We start from the raw sequence: 18,953 nt of genomic DNA, 5'->3' as shown, positions 1-18,953 counted from the left end.
AGGAAAAGTTAGCACATGTGACTCCATTTTGGTTTGGGGCCCACCATTGTCTAAAAGCAAGCACACCATGCACCAGGAGGAGTGTTCCTTAGATACTGCGCGTGTCCTATCAGGTATAATTCGCAGCAGTTGTGTGCATGTCCTATCAGGTATAATTCATAACATTTCCCTGTGTGGATTCCATGAATCCAAATTTGGCTCACGTTCCCAGACCAGAAAGATTCAGAGACCAGTATGTCCTTGCAATACAAATTTTGATTCATTATACATCACTAGGACAATCTTAGACACTAGGGAGGGAGAAGTGAGAAGGAAAGATGAAAGGTTAAACAACTGCACTTACTAATCCACAGGTGAATGTGATAAAGGAAGAACCGGCCCAACACCTGGTCCAATGCCCGGTTCATTTTTAAACCGGCTGGCACTCCCATTAGCCACTGAAGCAGGTCCTGGAGCTCTTTGGCTATATGCTGCAACATAAGGAGACAAGCAATGTTAATTACACTGTACGGGCACAACACTCCCCACGTGCACTGATAGCTTTGGAAAAATCTCACCATTCCTCTAAAATCTTTGGGGAAAAACTGCCTCAGAGGCATAAAAAATACTATAGGAGTTACATGAGAAATAGCATATACCTCACAATGAGCCAGCGAACCCTGTCTGAATCTTAAGATACCACCACCTAAGAGCAGGATCTCCTTAGAAGCCTTGTCAGAAATTAAATCACAGATTGTGCTTCTGACAACCCCTTTGCAGGGAGAAGAGCAACCTGGGTGATTTTCACAGAAGGCTCTCATGGGGTAATGATAACTCTTGAGAGCTGAGTAAGCAGGTTACCCAAAGTGACATATATTAGAGATGATCAAATAGTTAAGATGGGTAGAGAAATCGGTCAGAGGAAGACTGCTATACAAATAGGCTGGGATTTTCAGGAGAGCTTGAGGCTATGTCTTCATTGACAATAAGGTGTGTAGTTATCCTGCTGTAAAAACACAGTAGAGACAAGGCACTTGTAGTGTTTCCCACAAGATAAATTAGGTGAGGTCAGCCATGGGAGGGGGACATAGGGCAGATCTCGGCTAGTAACCTTGCAGTAAACACTACAAGTGCCTTGTCTCCACTTTGTACAACAAGATAACTATCACGTTAGTTACCTTGATCTAAAAAAATATCTTTGTGTCAGTGAAGAGAAAGCCTAAGGGAGTTAGATGCCCAAATCACATACATAACAAAAATGAAACATATGCCTACAATGGTGGATTATGCAGGAGAATCTAGACTTGGTACCCAAGACTGATGGATTATGGACCTAATCTTCCAATGATGCATGTGCATGTCTTTTCATGTCTTTTCATCCTAGGGTCACACAGACATTGCTGAATTTATAAACATAACAGCCACACATACTTTCCGTTTAGTAGCAGTTACAGGTTACATTTTCAACGTGAACATGGTTTTCCTTGCCATGGATTGTCTGTTCATCTCATCCACTCTCCTTTGCCCTCACATCCCTTAAAACACTCATTGCAAGCCAGGGCTGGCTTGTACCAATGAATCTGGCCCTCGTTGAGAAAGAAGTGCCAGATACTTTATAAATAGAACTCCATTAATATTTAAAGTGTTGCAGCTGTAACTTAGCAAAAGTTTTTTATTTTATTTTAATTAAATATTTAAATGTTTGAGAGCAGTCCTTCTGCAAGGTTGTTTTCTGGTACGGAAAATTACTGAAGTCCTTAGATGACTCCAGTTTGTAGTTAAATCCTGACTATTGCTGAGCATTCCTGCATTGTGTCATGGCTGTTGTTACTTTGTAGGGTTTGTACTTTGTAGGCCCTGGGGTGTAGCCTCTTGTGGGGTTTTTTTTTGCTGTTGGATGCTTTAGAGCCGATGGACACCAAGAAGAAATAGACTAAAATACATGACTTTAAGAGTCCGATCCTCTAGGTGCAGTCGTTAATACTGAATGTGTTGGATATTAATAGATGAAATGTAGTGCATTACATGGAAGTCATTTCATTAAGGTGCTCTGGGAACATCGCTAACCTTGAGAACACAGCTAAAGTAGTTTAGATCAGCTCAGTCTGGAATGAATTTCTTGTTTAACTGCAGTGCACCTGTTCTTCTCAATAGAAACTTTGACCATGGGTGTGGCATCAAAGGAGAATGACAGGCCCATTCAGGATAGGTAGCGGGGCACAGGCAAGGAAGCGCTCTTAATGGGAGGTCTCATAAAACTCAGAGCAAACCATAGCTGTTCAAAAGCTAAAAACTGTCTTTCTGATATATGTTTATACAGGGCCTAGCAGAACAGGCCCTGGCTTCTAGGCACTACTGGACTATAACTAATAATAATAATAACAACAACAACAACATCTTTTCTCCTTGTTTTATTTATGGATTAGCAGAATATAACTGACAAAGGACTTGTTTTAAAATCTGACTTGAGATGCATTCAGTTGTCACTAGTATAGGATCAGAAATATTCAGCATGGTTTAATTGAGGCACGATCTGTGACAGGTAATAAACAGGTGTCTGCCGCAAAGACCTTACAGTTTAAATGAGCAAAACTAATACAGAACATAGACAGCATGGGATGTGGGATTGGCCTTTCTAACCACAACACTTCACAGAGAAGATGGGGAGTTAGAAGGTATTGTTTCTTTTTCAGACAGGGAAGAGGACTTAGTGTAGAAGATCTATTGTGAGGCTTTTGGGAGAAGGGGCAGCGTGGAAGAAGGCAGAGTCTGGAACTGCCAGCAGGGAAGCTTGGGTTGAGCAGAGTAAATCGTAAGGTGTGTAGGAGGAGGTTAGGGCAGATATGGAACTAAGAAAGGTTATTCCACTATACATTCAGGCAGCTGACTCCAAAACAGGCCTTTTGTAGTGCACAGAGCTATTCCTTAGATGCCTCTGAATCACATCTGCTTCAGTTACTGACAAAAGCAACTTGTTATTATAGTCAGCACTGCACAGCTAGTCAAGCTGTGAAAGAGGGAGCTGGAGCCGATGATGTCTTGTGTAGTATCGACAATTGTCAGCTACGTGCTGAATCATTATCACTGGAGATGAGGAATGATGGGGGAGGAGCACAGCTTGATTTCCACACAGCAGGTTGGGCTTACAGTGCTGGCAGCTGGAAAAGGAGAAAGTGACATACCTATTATTTTTTTGTCTCCACAGACAGGGCTAGTGGGAAGGTGTGACATACCAGAGTGCAATCCAAACCAGTCGGGGGCTAGGTCACCCTTGCCATGCAACCTGGGGTGCCTTGCAATGCCTTACTGTTGTAGCTTCCAATCTGGACTGCTCACAAACAGCCTGCTAGCATGCAGGTCCCTCCCAAATGTGTTTGTGTAACTGCAGCCTGCCAGACACACCCTGACTCTCACCAGCCTTCGTTATACAGCAGGGCACCCCAACACACTCCCAGTTCTGGATTTGCCCCCCCCCCGCCCCCCCAGAAATTATGCCTTATACTGCCCAGCCCTCTCCTGGACAGTCCAAATATATTAAGTCCATTATTTCTTTAAGAGAATAATATACACACAACTTGCCACCCTAAATGGAGTTATCCAGACACTTTAGCTTAAACACACTGGATTAGATAAAACAACAAAACAAGTTTATTAACTACAAAGAGAGAGATTTTAAGGGAGTACAAGCAATGAGATACAGGAGTCAGAAATGGTTACAAGAAAAATAAAGATAAAACTCGTTCTAGTGCCTGACAAACTATATTACATTTAAAACAAAATTTCTCACCACATGCTTCCAACAGAATAACTGACCAAACTCTTAAGGTCAGGACCCCTCCTCCAGAGTCCAACGGCTGCTTCTTTTGTCTTCTCAGGTGCAAAGAGTGAGATGGACAGGGAGAGAGAGGAGGGGGTCTCTTGGGGTGTTTGCCCCTCCTTTTTATAGTGTCAGTCCCTCTCTGAAAAGCATTTCCAGCTGAGAACCAAGAGACGGGCTGGTGGAGCAAAGAGATCTCATGCTGTTTCTTTGCTAAGATGTAGATCTCTTTGTCCCTGCCCCTCTTTCTTGCCAAACAATGGCCACTTGACAGATGATGACCCATCAGCTTTGTGGACACCTGGCTGGGGCATCAGCTTGCTCTTTGTCTTAGAGAAATTGGTGTAGCCACTTCCCAAACTTATCCGGGAAACACATGTCAGACATGATGTCAGCTTATGTTAACAACTTCACACATAATGTTTCCACAAGCATTTTACCATGATATGTTATGAGATTTCAAATGATACCTCCAAAGGTGTGCCTTGTACAAAGATAATTACAGTAGTGTTTTGGATGTGAATACAAGGGTGCATTCCATCACAGAAGGAATGGAAGGTTTGGCGAGTCTAACCTACAGTATGCTGGATGGATTCCAATTAGCATGCAATAGACCTGAGAAAGGCAAGAGAGAAGAGGCTCGCCGTGAATGGGATTAATAGGAGAATGGAAGGAAAACTATGGCACTGCACTTCTTCCCACACAATTAAAAGCCTGCATGTATAAAATCGACTGAGGCAATTCTCTTCTCTCAAGGCCAGGAACTGTGGTAACGGATTAAGTCGTCTTATTTTTTTACTGTCAGACCTACTGATAAAAGAAGCCCAGAGACCAAAAGCCCAGAGACCATTAGCTGACCAAGGGTATATCTCAGAACTAGGATAGCATGGAGCACTGGGAAAAGTCATAATAATCCAAAACATTGGGAAAGTTTTTATTACCAAACTTGGCAACTTTTAGCCAGCTTGATAGAGCTCCAGTGCGAGGGATAATGAATGCCAGATAAAAATTCAGCAGCTACCGGAAACCCACTGCAGGATGGATCAGACAAGATTTTGCTGTCATACTGGAAACAAAATGGTGCTGTCTTGCACCACATGTGCTGAAGTTATCACAGTGATATTTCTGGATGGCTCAGGCCCACCTCTTATGTGCACTTGACACCTGATCTGTGCCCTCTGAAGTCTATGAAAGAGCTCCCAGTGACTTTAGAGGCTTTATGTGCCCATGGAGCCCACAGTGAAGAAACCAGGTTCCTGAAGCAAGGAGAAATTGTAATTGGCATGAAATCTCACTGATGATCATGGACATACCAGTAAAGCAATACCTTAGACAAACAGGGAGGGGCAAACTGAGAAGAACGTACAGCAAGGAAGTAGTTCAAATCTCCAGGGAAGTAAGCTCTTGAGTGCACACCTCTCTGTATTTCTGAGACATCGTAGGCTACTTAGGTAAGTAATGGATATTGCAACATCCAAGTGGGAGTGAATGATTTATCTGCATGATTGAAGAGGAGAAAATGAGAAACTCCTACAGCATTCCTATCCAGGACAGGTGGTGTGATCCAATGCACTTTGAGCATGAGAGTGTCCATCTGCCATTAACACTGGGCAGATAGAACACTTCTTGAGTCCACCTGTGCACATGGGAACTGAGCCAAGGTCATTGTTGTCTCACACTTGCTAAGAAAGCAGACTGCAGAGAGCACTAGAGGGCAGGTGATCTTCCAGCTGAAAGATCTCCACATGGGAACAGACTTCAGAATAACAATGTATAAAAAGGTTCCGAGTTTACGCCTCACATTAATCCTACCATTAGATCAAATATTAGAAGGGGAGACTTATATTCCAACCATCACCCTCTCTTCCCCCTTTCCCAGCAACATTGAGCAGCTGAAACTGGGTCCACCCTTGAAAGTTCGACTAGACAATAGTAATGAGCCACTTTAAGCTCTTGTGTGGTAAGTGCATGGTAGACACTTTGCTTGTTGTGTCTGCGTCGCATGCAGAAAGATGATCACAAGAGTGCTACTAGTTTTGCCCAATGTGTTATTAGTGTGAGGAGCACTGAGAAAAGGAACCAACAGCAGGGCAGATGTGAGTTCCTCCCAATAAGTGATGAAGAAGAGAAAATAAGTTGCTGATGGAATTCCTCATAAGTTGGACTGGAGTCCCTTCCCATCCAGAAACTGGAGACAGTAAAGTGAGGACTCCTGCAGCAGAGGCATTGTAAGACAAAAGGAAAGATCTGTCCCTCTTTCCCAGAAACCAAAGGGAAGGGACAGAGAAGGGATGATGTTGTGCAGCCTTATCACAGTATTCATCAATATGCGACAATGCTGAGTCACAAAATGATGGAACACCAGCACATCATTGACACAAACATCATGACACAAATGCTGCAACTCAAGAGCAGGATGCACACATTTTGCGTTTTTTTTCAGCTCCACTGAATGACAAAATGGTCTTTTACCTATTAAAGGTAAGTTCTACTTAGATAATAATTTACACACAAACACAATATGTTCCCAAGCCAAAAAAAGACCAAAAAAAAAAAAAAAAAAAAGGTTAAATTGGAGCAAAGGTTGCACGTATGTTCAAGTTACACATTCAAAATATAAGAAATTAGGGGCTTGTCTACATGGCTAGTTAGTGCATGGCAAGCTGTGCACTAGCCTGCCATGCACTAATTAGCCTTGTAGAGAAGTCCCTAGTGCCAGAAAAACAGGATGCTATGGGTCATGCTTGTTCTTAGGTAATTTATACTGGCCATTTAGGGCCTGAGGTTGGAGAATGGCACAGGAGAAGGTGAATTCCCCAATCTATCATTAGCACACTTGAGAGAGAATTTCAGTGTTACCTACCCTGACTAGCTACTGCCCTCAGAACTCACCACCAACATGCTCTCACCAAACATAGCTGCCTCAACTTCTCAAGTTTTTTTCCCCCAGTTTAATGATTTCTGAGACCTAACTGGGTTAACTTTTTCCCCCTCCCAGATACCCCATTAGGACAACAGCTTGAGGGCACTTCCTGTTAACTCCATAATAAAAGTGTCCTGGGCGGATAAGCACTCCATTCTCCAGTCTCCAAGTTATTTATTGTGTTCATGATGTAATTGTTACCTTGTGAGCAGGAAGTGCCCTCCAGAAAACATCTAATTTGTATTCATTGGATACTCAGAGGAGAGCAATGTTACATTTGATTAGTCTCAACAGGTTTGGTTTGAAGATTTAATCGCTTTTGAGGAGACCTAATTTTTTTGTGACTTCTGTCAGTGCTTCTCTTCTCTGCATGAAATCCTCATGCACAGGCCTGCCGCTCTACAATTACCACAAGTATGAACTGCTGTTCACTTTCTACACTAGAGATGAAGTACAAACGATTCCAGGCAGACTTACATCAGCCACTGGGATGAGTGTGTCGGCAAGCTGACCAATCCGATTCTCTCTGTACAGCCAGGACATTAGCAGTATTCCCAGAGCCATGTCAATGAGGAGAGAAACAAAGATGTTTGCTTTCCTGCATTCAGGAGACAGAAGAACAAAATTAGAGCACAGGAAGAAGGCTGTTTCATGTTTGGATAACAATCATCACCAGTTTCATTTACACAGCGCTTTTCATTTCTGAAGGCCATCAAGACTCTTTACTGAGGATATACACCAGGAGTGGCCAAACTGTGGCTCGCGAGCCTCTTTTACCATTAAAATGCAAGCCCTCTCCGCCTACCAGAATGGGGGGGGGGGAGGGGGGGGGAAAGCTCGGGACCTCTGTTTTGCAGTGGGGTGGTCGGATAGGAGCACCTGTCCAGCAGGGAGGAGGGTCTCATGACTTCAGTCCTCCGGGATACACCTGCCAGGGCTTCGGGCTTCAGCAGGAATGGGGCTGAAGCCCTGAGCCCTGGCTTGTGTGCCCCAGCTCTCAAACTTCTGAAGTTGTATGCGGCTTGGACGGTCAGTAAGTTTGGCCAACCCTGGTATACACAGAATAGGGGCTGCTTTCCTATCACTAATATACTGCTGTCTCTGGGGTCAAACACAGCATCCATGCTAAGCCAGAACACTACACAACAGGTTTTCACAGGGTGACTGAGTAGTTGGATTGAAATTCCAAGAGGAATGTTAGGTAAGCGCTTAAGTTGGGATTCAGCTATGATAAATTCACCATCACTTGGAGTATTTAATTAGAGATCAGAGGCCTTTCTAAAAGGTATGCCTCAGTTCAACCACTAGTCATTGGGCTAAATAATGTTTACTTACACAATAGGGTAGAATAACTCCCCCCGCACTGCAAGTGTTTCTGGATGAAATTCTATGGCTTGAGTTACGCACAGAATCAGACTAAATAATCATAGTATTATTTTGGCCTTAAAATCTATTTCGTGTATTTCCCTCGGAGCCAATGACTACAGTATCTGAGCACCACATAGAGTAAGATTTGCACAGTGATGGCCTTAAGGAGTCTATACCCATCTCTGATCTTTGCCTCTCCCTCTTCTACTCACTGTGGGGTTTTGTGTTTGCCTGGTTTTTCTGTTACTTCGATGTTTATTGCTACTCCTTGTCTTCAGTTATCAGAGGATGGATCTTCCAGAATACTGGGAAAAGGGGGTGGGGATTGATACTCTTACTTTTGTGGCAGGTGCCATGGAACCTTGATTTTATATCCCATCTGATTAATTCAATGCCTGTGAAAGCAAAGGCTCTACAGCAGTGGTTCTCAATCATGGGTCCGGGGCCCCCAGGGGGGCCATGAGCAGGTTTCAGGGGGGCCTCCAAGCAGGGCCAGCATTAGACTCACTGGGGCCGTGGGTAGAAAGCCGAAGTCTCACTGCATGGGGCTGAAGCCCAGGGCCCTGAGCCCTGCAACCTGGGGCTGAAGCTAAATCCTGAGCAATGTAGCTTTGCAGGGGCCCCTGTGGCATGGGGCCCCAGGCAATTGCCCAGTTTGCTACCCTCTAACGCTGGCCCTGGCTTTTGTATGCAGAAAACCACAGGTGGGCCGTGGAGTTTTTATAGCATGTTGGGAGGGGTGGGGAGGGGCTCAGAAAGAAAAAGGTTGAGAACCTATGCTCTACAGAACCGCAGAGCAAGTTTGCCCTGTACAGCTCTGCCAGTGCATCCCTGTCCTGTTTCGCAGGCTAGCTTCAGTGACACTACGCTTCTGGATGGAAACTTAAATGTTCCTTAGCATAGCAGAGATATTCTGGAGGCACAAGTATGTGTTGGTGGGGGGAGGGGGAAGAGATTATATGAGGAAGAGACTGATGGGATAGTAAAAATCTCTCTCACACTGCAACTCCACAAAAAAGTAAAGCCACCCCCACATATTCCTGTAAAATCATATTACTGCTACAAAACAAGCTGCCTCTACAATAAAAAACAAGCCAACCATTCAGTGCAGGAAAACAAGTGGGTGGCAACCTCAGTATCAGCTATATGATAGTACCAGAGCCAGAGGAGGCTGAATTTCTTTAAGGCTAGAGAAGAAATTGGTTGGTACACGGATGATGAAGGTTCCAGCTGGTGATAGGGGTCAAGGACTCAGTGGGTTGTCAGAAAACACACACACATACACCATACCTCATTAGTTGCGTCTGGTTCTGAGCCTTCCTGTTGCTGCTGATGATCTGGAGGTGCTCCAGTCGGTGTCCCAACTGTTCACAAGTTGAGAGTTTACTCCAGATGAAAGACAAAGGCCAAAGCTTCAGCACTCTGTAGAAACACAAGGGGAATCCGCTCTGACACTTTTGCCAGCGAAACAGGTGGTATGACACTTCTACAAATTCCCACACCAAACACTTACTTCAGGTGAATTTAAGGTTGTGCAAACACATAACTGGTTTGGGTGCAAAATAATTTTTTTAAAAATCTCTAATTTTTAAAACCTTCAACCATTAGAAAACTAAGCAATGCCCTTCCAAAACAAGACACCCAGATTACCTTAACTCTGCCCTCACAAAGATGCCAATCTACCAGCGTCCCTTGTGTCAAATTAATTCTCCAGAGAGGGCTGAATTCCATTTTTAAATTATGGCTTGTGGGTCAGGGTGTATGCACGCTACCCTCAATCCTCAACAGATCTCCCACTAATGGGAGGTTTGCATAGTGAGCAACGGTACAGTATGGCCTTTTTACATTAACTGCATTTTTAGGCTGGAATTATTCACACCCAACCCATATTGAATTTCACTAAAAATTGGGTGTCTTTGAAAATCCCAGCCTTAGTTATCATGATTGTCTATTAAAGTGTCTGACTGCAGCATGGCTAAGCAGGAAAAATTATCAAGTGGGGGTCAGTTCTTTACTTAAGTCAATAGGAGTTTCACCCATTTCCACTGGAGCTTAGTTTGGCCATGGAAGTACTGGGGAGGCTGCAGCATACATTACATTAAGGGTAAGTGAGCTTCTTTCTCTATGCCCACCTATTAGTTCCTTTTCAAGGACCTCACTCACCCCTTCCAATTCCTTGGTATGTTCATGTAAGCTTAACTCAGTCTGCAACCCCACTGAATGCCAAATCAGCGCAAGTTACCCTACTTCGTTCTTGAATTTACATAACTGCTGGATCTGGATTTCCATGGGGCTTGCACCTGCTTTCTCCAAACTACAGTTGGCTGAATTTAGCCTGGGATCTAGCAGCAGGAGCATGTGTTTAAAAGTGGACAGTACAACATACCAACTGGACCTTGTACTGCAATTCATACATCATTCTAGCTATCCAACCACGAGTAGAGTAATCCAACCCACAAACAGTAACTGGGCAGCTGGCTGAGAACTGCAGGATTCAGTGAGGGTGCACCTCTGGGCCTCTTCAGTTGCACTTCACAGCGGGTTTATCAGTTTAAAACCCAGAGCCCTGAAGGGCTTCCCCCCCCCCGCCAATTCAGATGTTAGATGCACTGGCTTTGAATCCCATGCAGTGTACTCTGAATCATTCTCCTCAATTCAGGGCCTCTGAATAATTCTGCTCTTCAGTACAGCCATCCACCTCAAAGCCAAATTAATGCACTGCTGTTCAACTGGCCTGTCAGTGTGTAACATCCAAAGTGACAGAGGAAAGAATAGGGGGAGGAGGGGAAGCACAGAAGGTTATTACACTGGCCACTGATCTGGCAGACCTGGCTTCATAGATGCAATGAGGCACAAGTGGAGATGAGTTTTCTTTTCTGATCATGTTCTAACCCAATGGTTCACAAATTATGGCCTGCAGAACATTTGCTGGGGCAAAGAATCCTGCTACAAATGCAGGACAAAGGGAGAAATCCTCTTCCCCTTCCCAATGAGGTTGTCCACAGAAGGCCAAAATTGAAGAACCCATTGTTCCAGGCAACTTCTGCAAGCTCCTCCCAGGAGGTAACTGATTTGGGGGTTGGAAATCTTCCTTGCCCTACCCCTTACTTTGAACACTGGTAAGAAATGTGAGAAACAAGCCATTTTGAAACTAGATTGGTTCTCCAATGTCTTTGATAGTTGATATTGACATCAATGTCTTTGACATCTCCATGGACCTTTGTTATGAGATCATGTCACAACTGAACTTTGTGAGAGATCAATGTCACATCTAATCCTGGACCCAATGCAGAAGCAAAGAGAGGTGATAAGAATATTACCATATTTGGATGTTTGTCCAAATCACAAAACCACTACAGTCTGCAGACACTATTCAAGGGAAGCCCAGCACTGGAATAACAGAGGATGCTTAAAATGTTGTTTTGAGGAAGGGTGTGCAATGCCTGTCTGTACTATGCCTGATTCTCTCTCTTTTCTTAGGACTAAACTTCATCAAAACCAACCTCCACTCCTCACTTCTAGCCAAAAGAAATGAGAAAGAAAAAGCAGTAATCTTGAAAATATATCTACTCCAGACACACAGAGAAAGAGACCAATAAAGCGATTGTAGGATCAGCTATGGAAATTTCCATTTGTAATAATATCCAAGCAAGAAAACCAAAAATAATTCCAGGATTTTATATTACCCCTGCAATGTAAGGCAAGTTACCACAAATGCTCCTTACATTTTCAGCCTTACAGGATGCAGACTGGTTTCTTATAAATGTAACAGAAAATTCTAATATGGAGCAGAATGACTGGCTTTTATATCGTTACCCTGTTTAAATGGAAAACTTCTGAGCAACGAGAGTGGATATCGGGGGTGTTTCCAAATGCAAGTAATTTAACATTCTTTGCACAGACACTCCTGATTTTCCAGTTCAGATAATTTGTTCCAAGACTGTGGATGGATACCACAGATTCTAGATGAAAAGCAACATATTTGAATCTGGACTGCACACAAATGTGAAAGCTTCATTAACTAGAACCTCTTGGCTGCCTTGTTGCTCTGTGCTACAATTCCAGGAACAAAGCCTCCCTACTGGGTGAGGACTCTGAGGGTTAGATAGTATCAACAGGAAGCCATTAAGCAGCTTATTTTTAAAAAGAGGAACATGTGGAGTTTACTGCCACAATATTAAATTATTCTAATGCTCCTAACAATGCACTGGAGACCTTTCAGTGTTAATGGAAGTTCTGCACACAAACCCTAAAAATTAAGCTGCAATTACCACCACTAGGCACAGGGTGGTGCTGAAGAGAGGCCTATGTTTCAGATCAATGTACCTGCTACAGAATGTGTGGGCATTTTGTAAGTCTCAATCACTGTATGCAGCCTATGTTTTTGCCAGGGAAATCTCATTTATTCATGAGATTTGTATATGTGGCATCCTATCTGCATGTGCAGGTATAGATTCTAAAAGAAACATACAAAAAACTCTTAGTTTGGGTGGATTTCAGTAATCAAATCCTCCAGCCTGTCAGGACTAACAACGCCTTCTAACCCACTCACTGCACAAAAGCTTGGGAAGACAGATAAGCCTTGCAGCATGCCCCCAAAAGCAGCAAACTTGGTCTCTGTCAGCACAAGGCGAAGTAGTGAGTTCCAGAACTGAGGTCCCTTCACTGAAATCACCCTGCCAGAAGCCCCCTCTCATTAAACCAGAGAACTGCTAGCTCAAGCACCCCAGGTGATCTCATCTACTATGGTACAAGACTGTAACTAAGGTACCCTTAGCTGCAGTATCTAAGGTAGCCAGGACTCAAATCATTTGACCTTTATAGATCAAAACCCACACCTGCAATAACAGACTCATCACCTCATGGTTTGATTTTAACAGCCTGGAAGGAACTAGCATTCAATATGTAAAGTGCAGACTGAAGCTCCCCAAGCACCTTTCAACCTCAGTGAAGGACACTTGCAGCAGCTCAGGGAAAGAGGACACCACATATGTCTTCACCAAATACAATTCTATCACCACAGGGATTACCAAAAGGAATTACCGCAGGGACAGTAGTGACTGCCAAAACTCATTGCCATATCCAGTTTCTCTGAAGTCAAATGGTTCAAAATCTGAACCACAACCACCACTTTCCTCTCTGCAAGGGCTGGAGGGGCAGACTTCAGTGGTTCTTAGGAGGCTTTGTAGAGATGCAGAATCACCAGGCTGCAGGTCCTCCCTCCTCTGGCCTGCCCCTGCTCCAAACCCTGGAACGCCCCCAGTGATTGGAGGCAGCACAGACCTGGTGGAGCCAGTTCTATGCCAGGTATAGATGCCCCCGCCCAGGACTGGAAGTATTCCATGGGAGGTGCAGGAGAGAGGGGGGAAGTCTTACAACTGCCCTATGACCTTTGCACCAAGTAGGCTGACACAAAGGAGGCTTAAACGAGATGCCTAGTGAGATTAAGTGATATTACTCCTGAGGGCATTCTGCGCACAATATTTTAAAATTCTGCAAATTTTATTTGTCAAATAAATGTGGAGGCTCCAGCATAGCACTGGGGAACACAGGCCACTGGCTGCACAGAGGTGGGAGATCACTGTGCAGCTTTCCCTGGGGTCACGGACTCAGCGGTGAGGCTGCACCCAACCTTGACACTGTGCAAGGACCGGGCCTGCCCCAGAAACACTCCAGAGTCCTGCCCCTCTGTGCCAAGTGCACCAGGTGTGGGCAGGCAGGCTCAGCAAGGCAGAATCCAAGTGTGGAGGGGCTTAACGTGGGAGGATCCAGGTGTGGGTTGAAAGGGTTCTGTGTGGGGCAATCTGGGTGCAGGTGGCTCAGTGGGAATCCGGGTGCAGGGGGGGATCTGGATGCACAGGGGCTTGTTGGGGGTTTCTGGGTGCAACAGTAATGGGACTCTGCAGGGGGGGTCCAGGAGAAGGTAGTTGGGGCTCAGCAGAAGGGGTGTCTGGGTGTGGGGGGGATAGAGCCCAGCAGGGGGTTCTGGGTGTGGGGGGGCTCAGTGGTAGGGTCCAGATGCTGGGGGAGTGGGACTAAGTGGGGTGGGGATCCAAGTGCAACTGTTTGGAGCTTGGAATGGTGAGGATCCGGATGGCTTGTCAGGGTAGTCCATGTGCCAGGGGAGTGGGGCTCACAAGGGAGGTTCTGAGTGCAGGTGGGGGGATGAGGCTCGGTGGGAGGGTCTGGGTGTATGGGGGAGCAGTTCCCTGTACAGAGATCCCTCCCCCTGCAGCTGAGGAGCAGTGGATGCAGAAAGCATGGGAGGACTGGAGTGGGAGGAAGAGTTTGCAGAGCATGCGCAGAATTTCTCAAAGAGTAGTGATATGTAAAGGTCATACAGGAAGTTTGTGGCAGAACCAAGAACTGAACCCCAATCTCTTAAGTTCCAGCCTAATACCTTCAAATACCTTTGCTAGGTAGGTGTTCTGCCCATTTTACAGATAATGAAACTCAGGCAGAGAGAGACAAAGTGATTTTTCCAGGGCCACACAGTGAATCACTGGAGAGCTGGAAAAATAACTTGGAACACATGATTCGCAGTTGAGTGCTCTACCCAACTAGATAATGATACCATGAATATAATCAAAGGCCGAATTCAGACCCACTACAATAGTGAAATTCCACTGGAGCCAATGGAGTTCCATCTACTTATATCAAGTCTGAGTTTGACCCTAAAATGACTTTAACAGATAATTAGAAAAAAATATAAGTTTCAGCTTTACACATCAAGCAGAAAAATCCAAAAAGCCATTCTGTATGAAATGGTTCACCGTGATTTTTCATGACAGTATTACACAATTGGAAACCTGTTAAAAGATTCCATTCCCCATAGCTTGAGGCTATACTTGAAAAGATTTGTCCATGAATGCTTTAGTAACGGTTATCCAGATCTGATTAATCAAACTGTCCTCTTCCAGCTTGAACACTGAACACCAATCCCCTTTTTGGCAACACAACACAATCTCACTAGATGGCTTTCCCAGCTGTGGTACTAAGCTTTATATGCAAGAGCTTTTTTCCTTCAGGTCTGTTCAGATTTCCCCTTTGGTGCCAGCACTTGCAGGATGTTACACTGGAGGCATCATATTCATTCTGGTGAAACTCCATTTCAGTACACGAGGTAAGTAAAGTTAACAGAGTTCTAGCAAAGATGTATTTGATCCAGTTTGCTCCTATTAACCTCCTGCTATCCAGTCCCAGGGCTGTAGCTGTGCCATTTGATGTCAAAAGTTGGAATTAGATGCCCAGTTTGCCAACATTTCAGTGTTCCTCAGCTACAGAGGCACTTCACTGCAAACAGAGATTAGGGCATCCTGGCTACAGAACTACTGGGGTGAAATACCGAACGGTTAGCTCTCTTTGCATCATCCTGTCATTCAAGCAGTGGCTGGAAGAACCCATGGTTCAACTCACGAAGCTGAGGCAGAGGGTTTGCCCCCAGTGAAAATGGGAAGAAGTTCAGCTTGCAAAACCTCATAGCTCCCCCAGAAACCTCCTGGAGTTTGAGGGAACTGTTACTATCTATAGGACAAGATTATACCTTGCATCAGTACCAGACTCAAATCCCACCCCCACTACCCTCAAGCTCCATGTAAATATGGCTCCAATGGAAGATTTCAGTCAGGGGCTTCCCCACCAGCTGCTATGCTCTGGAACCCAACACAGGCTAATCATCCATTCAACATTAACTTGTACTGGGCTGGCCCACGGCTGTCAGGGAGACTATCACAGACAGCAAGTCCCTGCCCTCCCACTTAAATAGGGTAGGGCTATTATCAGTAGCAGCTCCTCAGGGTTGGAATTGCTATTGTGAGAAAGATACAGTATGGTCTTTACTCATTGTGGGGAAATTGATTCTGAGTTGGCTAACAGATCCCTGATGGCCACTCAGACTGTCTCACTCCCACCTAGGCGGAAATATTTTAACACAATGCACATTGCTTGCTGGGGTTGAGCCGGAAATCTGTGCCTACTGATAGTCTTGGGTTGGACTATGTTTCAATGTAGCACTCAAGCTGCCCCATCTTGCATCACATACCTGCTTTTATAGACACTGGAGACAAGTGAAAGCAGGAATGTCAGCAGCATACACACAGGGACAGAAGCCTGCTTCATCAGCTCCACGATAATACTGGCTTCCACTCCTTCTGACTGCCAGTGAGTCAGCTTGATGGGCCCATCATCGTATCTGTCTGTCATGAATAGTACCTTGCTCTTTGCAACTGTGTCAAACACAGCACCTAGTTTTGAGGCATCATTTCCCTTATGGTCAGCAGACGTGGTCAGGTTGTCTGTGGGATGCAACTGTGAAAGCATTACTTTGCGCTGGTCATAATATACTAAGATGAATTCATCTTCCTTGGGGCTGCTGGGGTATTTCTGAAAGATACAGCAGCTCCAAACCCTGCTGTCTCTCTCTTTGTTGAGCTGTATCCAGGGCTCATGGGAAAAGATTGTGCTGAGATCTTCCAGGAACTTGTCCAGGACCTCTTCCTTCTCCTGTTTGCTGTTACTCCATGAGCCCAGCACACACGTATTGACCTGAGTCACCCGCTGGACCTCAGAAAGATACTGCTTCACCTGGCCAGGAATAAAAGGGAAGTGGACCACAGCAAGCACAACAGCAGAGTTCTGTTCTGGGATCCAACGGCCAATCAAAAGGCCACTTTCTGCTGTGGCACAGCAAGAGGGGAAGAAGACTTTAAGAACCATGACAGCAATCCTGGAAGAACGTAATACCTGCCAATAAATACAAAAATAAAACTTAGAGACAGTGGGTAAAGGCACAGAAAAAAAAACAGAGCTTAATGAAAGCCATTGCTGAGGAGATCCAGTAAAGTTCCAAAACACCAAATTCAAGAGCAAGCTGAAAACTGCCTCTGCATCTTAGATTAAGAAGCTGACACTGGTGCTATTAGCCAAGTGGCATTTAAAATCATAGGTGAAAGAGGGACTTGGCACATTTCTGATAAACACAAGCTCTTCAAATGACCTTGTACTGGAGCTTCCAACACAAGGGCATTTTGCGAGTGTTGGAATCATCTCTCATAACGCTGCACTAAGATCCATGCAAATTGCAGAACTAGCTCCAACCAGGGGTTCATCTAGTCCAGTATCCTGTCTCTGACAGCAGCCAGCAGTACATGGCCCAGAGAAAGGAGCAGAAACCTTGACATGGATAGTTGTATAATAACCTGCCTGTAGGGTAATGTTTCTCCCTAACTCCTTCAATCAGAAGTTGACTTATGACCTGAAACAAGAGGACTTATATCCTCACTTATGTCACTGGAGCAGGAGACATGCTCTGCCACAGACTCACTGTGTAGCCTCAGTCATGTCACTTAATGTCTCTGTGTCCCAGCTTCTCCACTTGTAAAATAACAACTGTTGATCTACTTCACAAGGGGACTGGAAGGCTTAACTGATTAAAGTCTGATTTAATTCCTTGGATAGAAGGTCCTAAAGAAGGGCAAATATTATATTCACTTATTAGCCCTGCTTTGCGAGCAGTCCCTGACCACCCTGCAATCTAAAGTTGTTTTTTTTCCTCAGTTCAGAGAGAACACATTTCTATGGTTTTATAAATTACCTTAACAACAAATAAATACATTTTGAGCCTTGAACTAGCTGACAATGTCTCTTTACATAATGCTGAAGCATCTAATAGAAATATAATTGCATTAAGGAGGGTGCTTCCTCAGAATAATCAGCATCTGGTGACTGCTGTCCTTTTCTGTCCTTCAGTGCTGTGCTAGGGATGTGAAAACTCTATGAATCCCTTAGGCTGGCATCCTTTGATGGGAGCAGTCAATTGGAAAGAGAAATACACAGTATATTTATAACATGTTGAGAGTACACAGAACAGGGAGGTTCCTCATGTGTGTGTTTTCCTCTCTATTTAATAAAGTTTAAATGATCTACTAAATCTATGCACCTGGCAATTTGCTATGGAAAAGATACACTTGTCTTTGATGGGGAGGGTGGTGGGGAACAATTAAGTTAAGTCACTTGACAAGTCACATAACCATCAGCCTGCCAAATGCAATGGTATGAACTGACTGCTCATGGATGAATTCCTTTCAGCCCCTTGAGGCGGAAAGGTGAAGTTTTCTTGGCATGTGTTGGCAGTGGGGCAAGCAATACAATTGCTGCTATCAAAGGCGAATATCTCCCGGGTCTGAATTTTCCCCATCATTTCGCAACAGCTGAGTCCACCTCAATACCTGCATTAAAGAGGGTGCATGTGTGTGTTTCTGGGGATTTTTAGTGTAGCAACATAGGTGCAGAACTCTGAATGTTGCTAAGAGCAGACAGCCCCGTTAGCTCCTGAGGGGAGTGGAGTGCCTTGCCTCACTGTCTGACAGTCCCCTCGGGCTGACTGCAAGAGCAGCATTCACAAGCCATAGAGGGAGTTACATCCTTCCTTCCTGGGCCAGAGGGATAATTTCTGCTATGTAGAGCCTTTGAGGAAGTGGGATCTTAGAAGAACCTCAAATAATTATTAGTGAAAGGTGAAGAAGATTGTAGATGGTTCCATTTTAACAGTCTAAGGTATTGTTAGTAACATGGCATAGGTAGGGATATTTTTTTTTTCAAATGGTGACACTTATCCTGCCAGTGTACCTTTAAAGCTGAATTTTTATTTTTAAATTTTCCAGGTAGCGTCAGCAGTTTTTAAAGTGCTATTACAGCAAGAGATTTCCAGTGTCCTCTGCTACTCTCCCTCCACAGAGTTCTTGCCAATTCAACCATCATTTTAGAAACAAATTGCTGTTTCACATAGCTTTACATTTATTTTGTTCTCAACTTTTTATAACCCCCACTAAGAAGAATGAAGGTAAAATTTCTCTATTTTTCCCTTCT

The 18,953-nt window shown here is 44.5% G+C and overlaps 1 protein-coding gene across 4 annotated transcripts in view; it reads right to left on the bottom strand.

The window, feature by feature from the left end:
* The window catches only part of PIGQ (phosphatidylinositol glycan anchor biosynthesis class Q), a 52,464-nt gene that overhangs the window by 27,785 nt on the left and 5,726 nt on the right, over positions 1–18,953 (bottom strand). For all 4 annotated transcript variants that reach the window (XM_074965721.1, XM_074965723.1, XM_074965718.1 and 1 more), the window contains exons 2-5: positions 16,129–16,829; positions 9,378–9,509; positions 7,197–7,317; positions 344–470 (exon numbers count right to left, since the gene is read on the bottom strand). In XM_074965721.1, the coding sequence (XP_074821822.1) occupies positions 344–470; positions 7,197–7,317; positions 9,378–9,509; positions 16,129–16,802 (1,054 nt within the window). In that variant the 5' untranslated portion in view covers positions 16,803–16,829. The remainder of the gene's footprint in view (positions 1–343; positions 471–7,196; positions 7,318–9,377; positions 9,510–16,128; positions 16,830–18,953) is intronic.

This window comes from Natator depressus, chromosome 10, assembly GCF_965152275.1.
Source record: "Natator depressus isolate rNatDep1 chromosome 10, rNatDep2.hap1, whole genome shotgun sequence".
Taxonomy (NCBI): Eukaryota; Metazoa; Chordata; order Testudines; family Cheloniidae; genus Natator; species Natator depressus.
This window is presented reverse-complemented; position numbering and strand designations above follow the sequence as displayed.